General features: G+C 45.2%; 1 protein-coding gene across 2 annotated transcripts in view; it reads right to left on the reverse strand.

Moving 5' to 3' along the window:
- MOK (MOK protein kinase) overlaps positions 1-14502 on the reverse strand; it is a 401862-nt gene that overhangs the window by 14472 nt on the left and 372888 nt on the right. For both annotated transcript variants that reach the window (XM_069208354.1, XM_069208353.1), the window contains exon 10: positions 13107-13221. In XM_069208354.1, coding sequence (XP_069064455.1) covers positions 13107-13221 — 115 coding nt within the window. The remainder of the gene's footprint in view (positions 1-13106; positions 13222-14502) is intronic.

Raw genomic sequence — 14502 nt, forward strand, 5'->3', positions numbered from 1 at the left:
CACATCCATGTAGGGTAACCAGGAAGAATTGCCTCAACAAAAGATCTTCATAGGTGAGGTGAAGGATATGATTATTATGAAATTAGTCTTGGACCTCAATAAGGACATTTTAGAAGAGGCCAAAGTAGATGTGGTAAAAGAAGAAAGGGGCAAGAGGGAGATAGGCACAGAGATGTCAGTTCAAGACTGGAAAATATTTTTAAAGAGACAACTGTATTCCTGTTTTGTATGCAATGGCAGAGGAAAAGGATTAAAGTATTCTTCAGGATCCTCATCTAAATGACCAACTGGAGCAAGGCGACAGATTGCTGTGTTGGAGGGAATGAACATCTAACAAACCGGCATGCCTTTATGTATATTCAAAAGGTCTGAGATCTTCTTGTCTCATGCAAAAGCTCGGGAGAAAGCATGCCTTACTAGAGGGAATAAGTATCAGATATAAGTGTCTTTTGCCGGACTTCTTGGTTTAGGAGACAGACTACCCAGTATTTGTTCCAATAAGCATCTGTGGCATTAAAAGGATGTTAACATTCACAGAATTTGCCAGTAAGCTGATGTTACTTGTCATTGTTCAGTGGCAGGCAAGCAGCCTCTTGCTCTTGTATTGGAATGCAGTGAAGGATTACCTGGCTGTTGTCAGAAGTTTTCTGAGGAAAGGTCTATGTGTCAAAACTTAATTCCTAAGGAACCATGTTCTCAATTTGAGGGATAAAGCTCTTTCACTCCCTTCATGACAAGACATCTAAGGATGAAGACACAGGGGGCTGTTTAGAGATTGGCACAGCAATACATTGGTGATTCAGTAGGTCCGCCAAATTCACAGTTTTACCCACCCCATTTAGAAGTGTAGAAACCTAAGGGTTTCCAAAGGCAGAGCCTTGACAGGTTCTGCTTGTGGAAATCCTTGACCTGCCAGCCTGTCCACCATTGGGCCACACTGTCATAGCGCTGGATGTCCCCTGTATTTAAGCCAAAGCAACTTTTCCTAGATTTCCCTGTGAGACATATCAGCCCCAAGAAAATAAATGAAAAAATGCCCCCAGCGCGCAAAACTTATACACAGACCCTGTCAACATCATTGTTTTTTTGTTCTTCAAAAACAAAATCCTGTTTTGGGATATGTTTTTTTTTAAAAACAAAACCTTTGCTAAGCCCAGCTAAAATAATATGGGAACCACTCAGCAAAGAACTCTGCCTTAACAGCATTCTGAAAGTTTTCCTGAAGGTAGCGAGATACTTGACAGGCAGGGTATCCGAAAATCCGGTTGGCAGTCCTTCTCCAGTGGTCTGGAAGGTGGGCCGCCAAGGTGTAAAATACAAATAGTCTCTCCTTAGGAGGTGGATATGATCTAAACATGGAACTGGTGAGGCAGGCTCTACCAGGATTACAACAAACACCATGATCTCCCTAACCTTTTGAAAAATGTTTGGAATAAGAGCTATTGGGTGAAAGCCATACAGAAACACCCCTTCTCTAGTCCTTGTAGGAGGCAGGCTCAGTTTATGGAGTACACCTATGGTGTGGCACCCTCTACTGAGTCCAGGCAAACCATAGTGATAGTGACTAGGTGTCCAGATAGCAAAAGCTCATTAGGGGAAGCTGAGGCAAGCAGCTATAGCTTATCCAAGAGGAATTTAAACCACTTGCAATACCACAGTAGTCAGACGGTAACTCACTCAAAAGAAAGAACAACAAAAGTGGTGCAAAAAGAAAGGATACTTTATTACAGCACTACTACTAGACTATCATAGGTATATCCCCCCTCGGAGATACATACACACAGTATATACACAAATTAACCATTAGAAATAGCATAAAATACACAGAGCCCTATGGGAAGGCCAAACCATACACTACAGAAGTGGAATGTGAAACAGTGACCCCAACCAAGGTAAGTGTGGTAATTATCTAGGGGCTGGGGGCAGATAGAAACACCAGAGGTAAGTACAGTAAGTGTCCCCAGCAACCAGTTGCAAGGTAGTTACCCACCAGTTGTCCCATAGGCTAACACTGAGAGTAGTGGTTGGAGTTCATGGAATTCGGAACCCTCCCCATTGAACTCCGAGAAAACCAGCAGACAAGAGGATAGAGGAGTACCTACACTTGAGACCCAGATGCAGAGGGGAAAAGGGACTCTCTCTGAAGTCATTGGAAGCCAAGGATTGTCCAGCTGCTGTCACGACCTGTGGACCAAGCCAGTGGAACCCAGGGATGGATTCTGGGCATGGAGGACCTGCAAAGGAAGGGGACTGAGTTCAGCACCCTTGGAGGTGCCAATGTTGGGCAGGTGGCAATGCCCACCCTCCTGAAGGTGACGTTCCAACAAGTGGGAGAAGAAGTCCAGCTGCTGGGTTCCGGAGCTGCAGGAAATCACAAAGAGTCACCTATGAGCTATCCCTTGATGGTTGCCAGATTGCAGGAGGGTCAGTGACCAGCCAGGTCACCAACAAGCATTGGAAAGTGCAAACAGGAACTGAAGAAGTGTTTGCAAAGTTTTGGGGACTACAAGGTCAGGAGATTCTATCTAGGAGAGGGAGAGTCAGAGCTGGCCCTCAGGTCAGCAGAAGTTGATGGGGCCCCCACAAGTGACCCACAGATAATGGACACAGGGAGACACAAGGAAGCCTCACCAGCACAAGAACACAGAAGTCCCATGTCGCAAGAGTTGCAGGACAGGGGCTGATCTTCATGTTGCAGAGTGCTGGAGGCGGGAGGTTCTTGGTGCCTGAAGATACCCCGGAGGAAGAGACAACAAGCCTTGGCAAGTGCAACAGTCACGGTGCACAGGGGTTTCAGTCCAGTGGCAGGTGTAGGGGCCCACAGTCTCCCAAGTTGGTTAGAAGACAAGCAGGACCCAGAGGAAGCCAGAGACTCACCACCTGTGAAGCACAGCCTTTCGATGTTCATGGAACAGCAGACTCCACTAGCTGGTCGACGTTGCCTTGAGGTGCCTGTGGTTGCAGTGGAGTGACTCCTTCACTCCAAGAGAGACTCCTTCATGCTTCCTGGTGCAAACAGAGTCACTGTGCCCCTGGAGGATGCACTGCCTTGAAGGTTGCGGAATTCTTGCAGGATCCAGAGAAACAATGTTGCAGTGGGAGCCTTCCCACCAGAAGCAGACGTGTTTCAGTTCCAAAACAGACCAGCAGCAGCAGACCAGCAGCGGTTACAGAGGCCAGGAGCAGAAGATGTCTTGCAGAGAGTTCTTGGAGAGTCTTGTTCAACAAATCTGAGGATCCACCCACTAGGGAGACCTTAAATAACCCTAAAAGGGGGTTGGTCACTCTCTGAAGTGATGCACCTATCTGAAGGGTCAGGGACGTCATCTTCCTGGCCTAACCACTCAGATGCTCCTAGGGGCCTCTGCTCATCTAGTTTCCAAGATGGCAAAATCAAGTGGCCACCTGGCAGAGCTCTGTGCACCTCCTTAGGGGAGGAGCTGGGCAGGCGGGTTCGCCACTCCCCTATTTCTTGTGTAGTTTCATGCCAAAGCGGGAACTGGGTGTTCCTGAAATAATGCAAACCGGATTATGCAAAGAGGGCACCTAATGTGCCCTTCAAAGCACTCAGAGACCACCCCACCCCTGCCCTTAGGCCACACCTCTCCCTTGTGGTAAATCCTTTGTTCTGCTTCTCTGGCCTGAGCCTGGCTCACCAGCAGCAGGGCAGAACAGTGACTGGGATCAGCAGCAGCGTGGGCTGGCAGCTAGACCCATAAGAGTGCATAGGCAGAACTGGGAGATCCTCCAAGTAACCAGCAGAGTACATGGTATCATGCAACTAACACTAGAATCTGTGTAGGTGCATGCTTCCAACATGTTTGATAGTAAATATGCGTTGGTTTGGAGAAAACATTATGAAGTTGGACCACTCGTGTTGACCAGTGTCCACTACATACCTTTAGATGGCTTTCCCGCACTCAGAGTCCAGGAATTGGCCTGGGGTCTGTAGGGTCACCCGGTTCATGCAAGGGTACCCTCACACTTAGGGACATGCATCCTGCCCTTGGGCTGAAGGGCCTACCAGAGGGTTGGCTTATAGTGTCTAAGTGCAGGACCAGGTTAGGTGTTGAAAGGATGCATGCACCATTTCATGCAGGCTTCAATAGCAGGCCTGCAGACACAGTTTGCATGGGCTCCCATTGGCGGCACAATACATGATGCAGCTCATTGGTGACCCCTGGTGTACCAATGCCTTTGTGGGGGTAAAAGGTTTATCAACAACCACATTTAGGGGCGAGAACACAGTCACTAGGGTCCTGGTTAGCAGGATCCCAGTGAACTTAAACACACTGATATCAGCCAAAACGTGGGGGTGACTATGCCAGAAAGATGGCACTTTCTTACATTCCTTTATCAGTTAACTAGGGAACTAGATCACTTTCTAATCCACAAAATAAGCACATCTCATTTGGTGTTTTGGTTGGTCATGAAAGTGTCTTTGGGAGAGCTGACCCCAACCCTCAAAGAAGGGAATGTTAACCTCTTTGAGGATCTCGCACTCGCATGTCAAGTACAGATATGTGCCCAGACTGTCTGCCTAGGTATTCATGATCCCTGCAATGTAGGATAGGAGCAGAAACATGCCCTGTTGTAGTACTCACTACCGAAGAGTTGCAGGAAACTGGCAGAGTTGTAGAGAGTACCTGGGCTCTTCTGTTTTGATGTAGCTGATGCCCATAGCAATTTATGTGTGGATTATCACTACTCAAGATGTGAGGACTGAGAGAAAGACCTGTACATTTATATCCAGGCATGCATCTGATTTACTCAACTAGGCATTGGCAGACATGTTCTGCAATGCTCTCAGCTGCACTATGCTGAGTCTTTGGAGATCACTAACTGCAAACGAGGTACACAAAAAGCATCACACCAGAACGTAGGGAGAGCGAGTCCACTGTCCCAAAGTTAGAACCAAACATGGGTGCATTCGGATGAGTTTTGATGGCTCTTCTGGCAGCAGAACCCAGTGATCAGCCAGGTGCAACTATAGGGCGTGCAAGTGGGGACTGAAACTGGGTAACACACCATTGCAGGACACAGACGCCTGATGTGGCAGGGGCAGAATAAACGTTACACACTCCCTCAATGCTTTCCAAATAAGATAGACATACACTTATACATAGCAGGATTTAGATGACAGATAAAACCTGCCACATGGTCTGGGATCGTGGTGAAGACGTGAGGGATTTTCTTCAACCGAACAGCAGCATCTTGTACTGGTAGTCTCTGCTTCCTATATGAACTGCAGATACTTCCTGTACTCTTCCGGATAGGCACATGAATGTAGGCATGCAGAAGGCTCAATGAGCATATCCAGTCACAGCTCTCTAGAGCTACCAGTCTCTGTACCACTGTTATGGGATGAGATGAAGGAGACTGTGGCAGCAGTAGAGCACAGTAGGCAGGTGTCTTTGGTATCTACTTCCAGTGGTAGTAGTGGATGGAGGCCCTTCCACCCACTGTTATGAAGTGGGTCTCCTTAGATGGTGGTAAGGAAGGCAGGTGATCCACGAACAAGTCTATTAGACTCCTTTTCTTTAGTGGAGGATTCAGAGTGGCTTCTTCCTCTGAAGCCTGATTCCCGAAAAAAATGAAGATCCATCGGGGCTCTACACTCAAAATGATTCCTAAGACCTAAAAGACTGGCAGGCCACCATGGGCTAGAAATAAGACTGTCAATATAGCGCACATAACAAACATATCCTTTGTGGATTTGTAGCAACTTGGAAGGGGGTCAGATATATTTCGGAATATTTGTAAGTTTAAACTTAGAAATGATTGTTTTTAGTAAATGTACTCAATGCAATTGTATAATGTAATGTAGTAAACTGAACGACATACGTTTCTTGAATCTGAGCCACTGTATTTTACATGGATATTGTTGAATGATTTATATGACAAATTTTGCAATGGGGTAGTTTGTGCTTTGGCTCTCAGGGTCAAGCTAGACGTCTGACTTGACTCTCTCTATCCATTTGCTAGCTCACCAATCTCAAGGCTTATGCCACCCTGGAACTGTCACAGAGACTGAGTGCAGGAGTAGCCGAGCTCATTTTTCTGATACAAGTCTCCAGAGGGGGAGATGTTCTCCACCTCTATGTGTAATTGGACTGAAGAGCACACCCAGAAGAAGATACTAGTTTGACTATTCTGTGAAATGGCTGCTTGGATACTTCAGCCTACTGTACTCGTGTCAATAGTGCGAGGAGCATCTGGGTCCAGGAGTTTTGATCCCCCGGCATTCTCTGCTCCAGTGGAATTTACAGTCTTCTCCTGTACATTGACAACAAAGTCTGGCTGGAACAAGTGGTAGGGTACAGAGGGGAAAAGGTCTTGTGACCTGGTGCCCTGCCTTCCAGTAGATTATTCACACCACTCGCATAGGGCCATTGATGGTGACCACCACATGAGAGAGTGGTCCCTGAAGGTCATGCCTCGGCACCTCACCAGCAGGACGGGTGCTGGTTACTGCACTCAATAGCAGAGACCCTGTACTTATCTCCTGGTTATGAAACTGAACATCTTTTTTGGCATCAGTGCTCCTTTGCTCTGCTTGCATGCCAGGAAGATCTGGAAGGACCGTGCAGCAACGGTAGCACAGAGTGTAAGCTTCCACCACGTTATTCGCCCCTTGAGACGCCAAAGTAATACAGGACAGCTCCCGAAAACAGCAGATAGTATGACGGACATGCTTTAAAGCAACACTACAGGTGCATAAGCATGGATGTTATTTAGGGGGTCACCATTTGCCCCATGTGACTCCCAGCACTGCCTCTGCCACCACTGGCCTCAAAGGTGGCAAAATCAGTGCCAGGAACACAGGGGCAGCTGGGGCCCCACTTCCTTTTTTTTCAATCTGTTTTTTAAATTACACTAACAGTGAATAATATATTATTCACTACTAGTGTAATTACAAAATGGAGTACGGTTAGCTGGAATTTGACCCTCCTTGGTAGCTAAGGTTAGCAAAAAGATGTTTAAATGTATGTTGTGTGCATGCTTCCAGGTGAGAGTGGTTATGTAAAAGAGTGTGTGTATGAGTAAATGTGTGTTGTGTAAGCATGTGTGTGTGAGAGTGAAAGTAGAGATAAAATGGCGTTCCTCCTGGCATCTTGGTGAACTGACCTTCATGGGCATAAGATGGGAGGCAAAACCAGCATGGCAAAGCCCGCAAAAAGTGACTCAAAACTAGGGGCTATGTCCCAATTTGGTGAGGGTAAGTAAACCAGGTTCCGATGCACACCAAAGGGCGGAAAAAAAGGAAGCAGGTCACACACATAGTCAGAGAAAGATAAAGTGAGTATGTGGTACAAACACACAGAAACGTCGCAAAACTCTGTATTTAACCCCTGGGGTGCCATGGACGCAATGGTTACGTCCGTGGCAGCGGCGCTGAGGTGTCACGGACGTAACCATCACATCCTAGTACTGGCCACGGCAGGGCTGGAAGTGGAATCACTTCCCCTTCCACCCCCGACCGCCCCCGTCACGTCTGATGACGTCAGCGCGACCTCTTCAGAGGCCGCCCCACCGCACTGGAAGCTCAGCTTCCAGCGCAGATCGGAAGAAAAATGCAAAGGCAATTCTCTTCCAATCATGTGATGGGAGCCTGAGAGGCTTCAAAAGGAAGGAAAGGAATTTCCTTCCCTTTGATGCCTCTCAGAGCGATCCAGCTGCTGAAATGCCCACTAGACACCAGGGATAAATTGTGTTGGTGAAATTGGCATAAGGGGAGGGACCCCTTAGGCAAGGGTCACTCCCCAGGAAGGCAATTATTTTCAAGGCCTTTTCTGCCCCTCCTGGGTAGATCGGCCTATTACTATTAGGCCGATCTGCGCCCAGGGGGGCAGAAACCTCTAGGCGCCAGGGATCCTTTTTTTTTTTTTTTTGCTTTTCAGACTTGTGGAGCCACCACTTAGGCAAGGGTCGCTCTCCTGGGGGCAACTTATATTTAGGCCAAGGGGGGCAGATCAGCCTATTTTTATTACGCCAATCTGCCCCCAAGGGGCGCAGAAACCACTAGGCACCAGGGATTTTTCTTTTTATTGTTTTACAGATGGGGAGCGGCCTCTTAGGCAAGGGTCGCTCCCCTGGGGGACAATTTTATTTTAGGTGATTTCTGCCATCCTTTGGGCAGATCGGCCTATATTTCTTAGGCCAATCTGCCTCCAAGGGGTCAGAAACCACTAGACACCAGGGATTTATTTTTTTTGCACCAATTTCAGGAAAGGGAAGCAACCCCTTAGGTAAGGGTCGCTCCGCTTTGGGGGGGGGCAAATATATTTTAGGCCATATCTGGCACCCTTGGGGGCAGATGGGCCTATTTCTATTAGGCCTATCTGCCCCTGGGGGGGATAGAAACCACTTAGGCACCAGGGACTGGTGTGTGTGTATTTTGTTTGGGGGCGCAGCCCCTTGGGCAAGGGTCACTCCCCATGGGGGCACATTGCTGTTGGCCATATCTGCCCCCCTTGGGGGCAGATCGACCTATTTTTGGAAGGCCCTTCTCCCCGAAGGGAGGCAGAAAGCCCACCAGAGACCAGGGAAGAATTTCTTTTTCAAACAAGAGGGTGAGGATATGGCCATACCCCCACCCCAAATAAACTGGGCCAAAGTTGTTCTGCCCACCGGTGGGCAGATGGGGAAATTCCCCCTGATTAACTCCCTGAGAGGTCAGAAACCCTACTAGATACCAGGGAATTTAAAAGAAAATAAAAATAGTGGGGTGGTAGCTACCAACCAGTAAGGCTATGGTTATGCCCCCACCCCAACTGAAGGGGGTAACAGTCTTTCAGCTCTCCCCTCACTAAAACATCTTATCCCACGGCAAGCAAGAGGACATTTGATTACTTTGAGTTTTGGTTTTACATTTGGGTCATGAGAGCTTGTCTAACTCTATAAAATCGTCCCACTTTGAATGGTGAGGGTGCACTTTTGGACTTTGGGATGCTGCCATGTAGAAAAATCCACAAGACCCAGACACATCTGAAAACAAAACATTTGGGTGGTGAGTCCAGGGTGGTGTGCGTCACATGCACCAGCACCAGCACCATTTTCTTACCCACAATGCCTTGCAAACCGCCAACTTTGCTGGAAATCACACATTTTTACCAAATTTTTGTGATGGAACCTTCCAGAATCTGCAGGAATCCACAAAATTTCTACCACCTAGCATTGTCTCATCTATACCGATAAAAATTCTGCCCCACTTGTCAGCCTAAAAATTATTTTTTTCAAACTGCCCTTTTGGACCCGCTTTGGTTCCCCCTCAGTTTCAACATGTTTTTGGCCCTTCCCTGTCACAGGCACTTGGCCCACTTACACAAGTGAGGTATCATTTTTACCAGGAGACTGAGGGGAACGTTGGGTGGTAGGAAATGTGTCCCGGTGTGGTGATCCCACACAGAAATGTGGGGAAAATGTGATTTTTTTAGTTAAATTTGAGGTTTGCTGAGGATTCTGGGTAAGAAAGCACTGGGGGATCCACGCATGTCACACCTCCTTTGACTCCCTTGATTGTCTAGTTCTCAGAAATGTTTGGGTTTGGTAGGCTTCCCTATATTGCTGCTGAGCCCAGACCCAAAAACTCAGGTGCCCCCCCGCAAAAAACTGGTTGTTTTGTATTTGATCATTTTTATGTGTCCACATTGTGTTTTGGGTAATTTCCTGTCGTGGGCACTAGGCCTACCCACACAAGTGAGGTACCATTTTTATCGGGAGACTTGGGGAATGCTGGGTGGAAGGAAATTTGTGGCTCCTCTCATATTCCAGAACTCTCTGTCACCGAAATGTGGGGAAAAGTGTTTTTTGGGCCACATTTTGAGGTTTGCAAAGGATTCTGGGTAACAGAACCTGGTGAGAGACCCACAAGTCACCCCATCTTGGATTCCCGTAGGTGTCTAGTTTTAAAAAATGCACAGGTATGGTAGGTTTCCCTAGGCGCGGCTGAGCTAGAAGCTAAAATCCACAGCTAGGCACTTTGCAAAAAACAGCTCTGTTTTCTTTGGGAAAATGTGATGTGTCCACGTTGTCTTTTGGGACATTTCCTGTTGCAAGCACTAGGCCTACCCACACAAGTGTGGTACCTTTTTTATCAGGAGACTTGGGGGAACCCTGGGAGGAAGGACATTTGAGGCTCCTATCAGATTCCAGAACTTTGTCACCAAAATGTGAGGAAAATGTGTTTTTTTGGCCAAATGTTGAGGTTGGCAGAGGATTCTGGGTAACAGAACCTAGTGAGAGCCCCACAACTAACCCATCTTGGATTCCCCTAGGTGTCTAGTATTCAAAAATCCACAGGTTTGGTAGGTTTCCCTAGGCGCCAGCTGAGCTAGAGGCCAAAATCCACAGCTAGGCACTTTACAAAAAACACTTCAGATTTCAATGTGAAAATGTGATGTGTCCATGTTGCTTTTCCTGTCACGGGCATTAGGCCTACCCATGCAAGTGAGGTACCATTTTTATCGGGAGACTTTAGGGAACACAGAATAGAAGAAGCGTTATTGCCCCTTTTCTTTCTCTACATTTTTGCCTTCCAAATGTAAGACAGTGTTTAAAAAAGACATCTATTTGAGAAATGCACTGTAATTCACCTGCTAGTATGGGGACCCCGGAATTCAAAGATGTGCAAATAACCACTGCTTCTCAACACCTTATCTTGTGCCCATTTTGGAAATACAAAGGTTTCCTTGATACCTATTTTTCACTCTTTATATTTCAGCAAATGAATTGCTGTATACCCAGTATAGAATGAAAACCCATTGCAAGGTGCATCTCATTTATTGGCTGTAGGTGCCTAGGGTTCTTGATAAACCCAAAAGCCCTATATATCCCCGCAACAAGAAGAGTCCAGCAGATGCAATGGTATATTCCGCTAAAAAATCTGACATTGCAGGAAAAAATTACAGAGTAAAACGTGGAGAGAAATAGTTGTTTTTTTCACCACAATTTCATTTTTTTTTCATTTTAGCTGTTATCTTCTGTAGGAAAACCATGTAGGATCTACACAAATGACCCCTTGCTGAATTCAGAATTTTGTCTACTTTCCAGAAATGTTTAGTTTTCCGGTATCCTGAATTGGTTTCACACCCATTTCTGTCACTAACTGGAAGGAGGCTAAAAGCACAAAAAATAGTAAAAAAATGGGGTATGTCCGGGTAAAATACCAAAATTGCGTTGAAAAGTGTGTTTTTCTGATTGAAGTCTTCCTGTTCCTGAAAGCTGAGAAGATGGTGATTTTAGCACCGCAAACCCTTTGTTGAGGCCATTTTCAGGGAAAAAAATACAAGCCTTCTTCTGCAGCCCTTTTCCCACTTGTTTTTGGAAAAAACGAAAATGTTGCTATATTTTGGCTAACTTCTTGGTCTCCTCCAGGGGAACCCACAAACTCTGGGTACCTCTAGAATCCCTAGGATGTTGGAAAAAAGGGCGCAAATTTGGCGTGGATAGCTTATGTGGACAAAAAGTTATGAGGGCCTAAGCGCGAACTGCCCCTAATAGCCCAAAAAAGGCCTGGCACCTGAGGGGGAAAAGGCATGGCAGAAAAGGGGTTAAATAGCCATACAATCAGTTTCTGGCCTCACCACTAGAGGGCAGGGATAACCCGTAATTAAGAATCAGAAAAGGCCAACTCCAAAGCTAAGTCCAAAGAATACATAAAAAGCTATTTTTTGCACGCGATCTCTACACAATGTTCAGACATTAACAGAATTTTTATAGTTAGAAAAACCGTAAGATAGCTTTAATACTATTTCTTTCAGGCGTTGTAGTCTTGTCAGGTAACACTTACGATATATGGAAACACGTCTTTTCAGTTTTGGAACTATATACCGTGTAAAGTATGTAGACATACAAGCAAATGTCCCCAGCCCCTTACACATGCATGCCAATAGACCCGATTCAGGCCGGAGACTCCTGTTTTGTTTGTTTTTTAAAGCAAAAAATGGCGTCATTTTGGTGGTCTCCCGCCTGAAATTGGGTTTAATATAAGTCAATTGGGGAAATGCATTCTCCAGATTACTTTTTTTTTTTAGATCTCCCACTTCCCTCTTCTAAATTGTTGGCATGTCTGCTTACCCATGGAGTAGTACTGCTGCCATACCTTAGTATTTTGCTCCTGCTAGGTGATGAATACGTAAATTGAGTTCTAGGCAAGACAAGTAGTGTGGTCCGTAAGAAAGGGCGAATTACGTCCGTGGAAGGGCGGTAAAAGTGTACATAATCGTGGGGTGTGATGGACAAGAAACTTAAATCACTGGCTTTTACAATTTTCTGTAACCTTTCAGTTTCCAAGGATTCAACACTCTGGGTTGTTCTAGCTTGTAATATACTGACTGAAAATAAAATGCATAACCTTTCAGAACCACAGGCACTCCGATTTATGACGAGCACTTTGGTTTAACAGTGCCCTTATCACCCGGAGGAGTCTTCGAAACTCCGACAGAGGAGTCACGTAATGTTATATAGAGCAAGTAAACAAGTTACTCCGTCCCTGGGCGCTTCTGTGTTTGCTCACGAGTCACCTGTGGGACTCTTGGTGAATAGACCATTCCCTGGTATAGTGGTTACTGTGTTGTAACGAACGCTGGATTTGTGCACAAGGGGTATGTAGCTAGTCATACTACAGCCGGAGAGGTGACAACGCCAGGGACGGCGTTATGATAGGTCTATGGCTTCCCAGCTTGAATATCTTTTTACCATCTAATAAGGGGTAAGGGGACATATTTTCCTTGGTTGCATCAGGGCTCATGACCCTCTTTGGTATGCCACTGGACCCGACAGCTAAACCCTTGCGCAGTTAATGCTTTTTTGAAAGAAAATAATTTGCACCTTGTCTGCAAGCAATTGTATACACAACTTTATCATGTGTGAAGCCTTATGATGCCTATAAGTGATAGAAAGCATGACATCGTCGCACTTTTGATTTCAAATTTTAAACATAAAATACATTTGTGGTTTGATTTTGTAACACATGCATGTGGCAAAATACTCAGCAGTAAGGGAGCCACAGAGAGGAGCTCGTATACTCATCCAAAATATCTAAGAAATAATAATGGCGAGACATAAGGAAAGTGTTGCTTCAGTCCTCCTTGGGAAAACCTTACCTGCCTTCGACCCTGCCTTGCAATACGCATGAGATAGTTCATTGATCCAACAGCTCCCGAGTTTTCCACAGCTCCTATTTTTCTGTGCATTGGAAAAACTTGTTTCTCTAATGCTCTAAAATAGAACAAATCATTAAATTATTTCAATTTGTGAAAACAGCTACAAATACACCGTTCGTTAAATATTGTAGACCACATAAACATCGCTACCCTACTCCCTTATCATCCAGTACATTTGACAACCCAGGAGCAATATCAAATTATTAACACCTAGGTGAAAATGGTTAAAATTGAGTTTGTACTATTTTTGCTGCTACTCTAAAAATAAATGTCATCTCACACGTTTGAAAAGTGGGAAAAATGCATTTGCATTTCCTTGTTACTTACAAAGCAAACATCTTGCAAAATAGGTTAGCTTGATTCTGAAGGCTTATACAATCCTGAATAGGTCAAGAGCAAAGTGTGACGAAGGGGTGAACTTCCAGAGTTTTTGGCAGAAGTTCAAATTCAATTTCAAAATAAGCTTTACTCGGTTCTATCATAAAAGCCACACACAGCGTATAACAAAAAATGATTAAAAATAACCAGAAGAACATAACAAAACTGAATATGTACAAACTGTGCCAGGGTGTGTCAGTTAATCTCAGCATAATTTTAACCTTATGTAACATGATCATTGCAAACAGATAACAATTTCCACTGGTTGATCCAGATGATAAATAAACAGACATGACACAACAAATCAGAGGCGAGGACAGAGACTGTAAAAACAGGTACGCAGAACGCAGTGCTTTAAATAGAAATATAAAAGTGCAGGTACTCACTCTTTAGAGTACCTATTGGCCTATGAGGAGTGGCGGTACTCTCCTATTAAATGTATTGCAACAATGCTAAAAAAGTGCAGGTACTCTCCCTTTCAAATAAAAGAAGTGCAGGTACTGAGTACCGGACAGTACCTGCCCATTTAAAGCACTGGCGGGACAACATTGTATAGATATATATTCACACAAACAGGGTACTAAAATTCTCTTCCACGGATATTTATGAAATTTACAAAATAGAACTGCGTGCATAGTAATTTGATCTGACACATTGTCCCAAGCTCATCTAATAGGTGTTTTAGACCAATCTTTGACAGTCGGAAAGGTTATCAAATGATAAAATATATCCAGCCTAAACCTCGTTAAAAAAAATCTATGTCTTGTGTTCAGTATATAGTGAAGGTAGGGCTTTATTTCATAGGTAACCAGTATCATTTGATTTCTTACAACACTAGTTTTAATCAGCTCTGCAGTCAATCTGAGATCCTCAAACAGAAAGAGACAGGCCTCTTTCAGTTCGTTCCTACTAATCAACATCATGGCATCAGGAGAATTAAAATAATCAGGGCGTCCCA

This window comes from Pleurodeles waltl, chromosome 9 (genome assembly GCF_031143425.1).
Source record: "Pleurodeles waltl isolate 20211129_DDA chromosome 9, aPleWal1.hap1.20221129, whole genome shotgun sequence".
Lineage (NCBI taxonomy): Eukaryota > Metazoa > Chordata > Amphibia > Caudata > Salamandridae > Pleurodeles > Pleurodeles waltl.